General features: G+C 68.0%; 1 protein-coding gene across 1 annotated transcript; it reads left to right on the top strand.

Annotated features, from left to right (window-relative positions):
- The first annotated feature begins 207 nt into the window (after nt 1–207).
- Nucleotides 208–888, top strand: LOC119591185 (putative 3-phosphoinositide-dependent protein kinase 2). Its single transcript, XM_037939896.1, has 2 exons — nt 208–255; nt 319–888. Exons 1-2 carry the CDS (start codon nt 208–210, stop codon nt 886–888), a joined length of 618 nt encoding a protein of 205 aa, XP_037795824.1.
- Nucleotides 889–926: the final 38 nt, after the last annotated feature.

Here is a 926-nt window from a genome sequence, read left to right as displayed (position 1 = left end):
AAGAAGAGGCGAAGAGCGGTGGGCGTGTGGGGGCGGAAGGACTTGTCTCCCGCCGTCCTCTGAGTCAAGGCGGCGCGCGAGCTTGCGGCCGCGCGCGAGAGGGATGACGTTCGCGTCAGAAGGGCGTCGAGGTTTGTGTCGGCGAGGGAGGTACGCCTCCTAGAGTCATTAAGGAGCATCAGGTTCCTGGGGAGCGGCCGCTACGGCATGGCGAAGCTCGTCCGCTGGGGCGAGCAAGAGGTCGTGCTCAAGAAGGCAACCTAATGCAGCGACTACGAGGGATTCAAGGACGAATTCCTGGCCCTGTGCCGCCTCCAGGGCGCGGGGGGCGCCCCCCTGCCCCTGGGCCTGTGCAGAGAGCCGGCAGCCATGCTCATCTCGTACGCGGGCGCGACCACGCTGGAGCAGGCCCTGCGCGCCGGCAGCTGGAGCGAGGCCAAGGCGGTAGCCGTCGCCGTGAGCGTGTGCCGCCGTGTGGAGGAGATCCACGCCAAGGGCCTGATCCACAACGACCTCAAGGCCGACAACGTCATGCTGCACAAGGCCCTCGACGTCTCCGTCATCGACCTCGGCGCGGCCACGCCCGAGGGCGGCGTCGTTGGCTACGAAATCGACAGCAGCTTCAGGGGCGAGTATTTGGCGCCGGAGCTTCTAAGCGGAGGAGCCAGCAGCCGCGCCTCCGACGCCTTCGCCGTCGGCTTCCTCCTTCGCCAAATCCGGGACGCCATGAAGAGGCCCTCCAAGAAAGCCAAGGCCTCCAGAGGGGCGCAGGAGAAGCTCACCAGCGCCATCGAGGGGGCGCAGCGCACGGAGCCAGAGCTGCGCTTCACCCTCAGCGAGATCGTGGCGCTGCTGAAGCCGCCCGCGAGGGGCGCGTCTTCGCAGTGATCACGGCGGCGCCTCCGCCCGGGTGATGCCCAGATGGG

The sequence above is a fragment of the Penaeus monodon genome, chromosome 28, assembly GCF_015228065.2.
Source record: "Penaeus monodon isolate SGIC_2016 chromosome 28, NSTDA_Pmon_1, whole genome shotgun sequence".
NCBI classification, from domain to species: domain Eukaryota; kingdom Metazoa; phylum Arthropoda; class Malacostraca; order Decapoda; family Penaeidae; genus Penaeus; species Penaeus monodon.
Note: the sequence above shows the minus strand (reverse complement) of the source record. Positions and strands in the feature narration are given on the sequence as shown.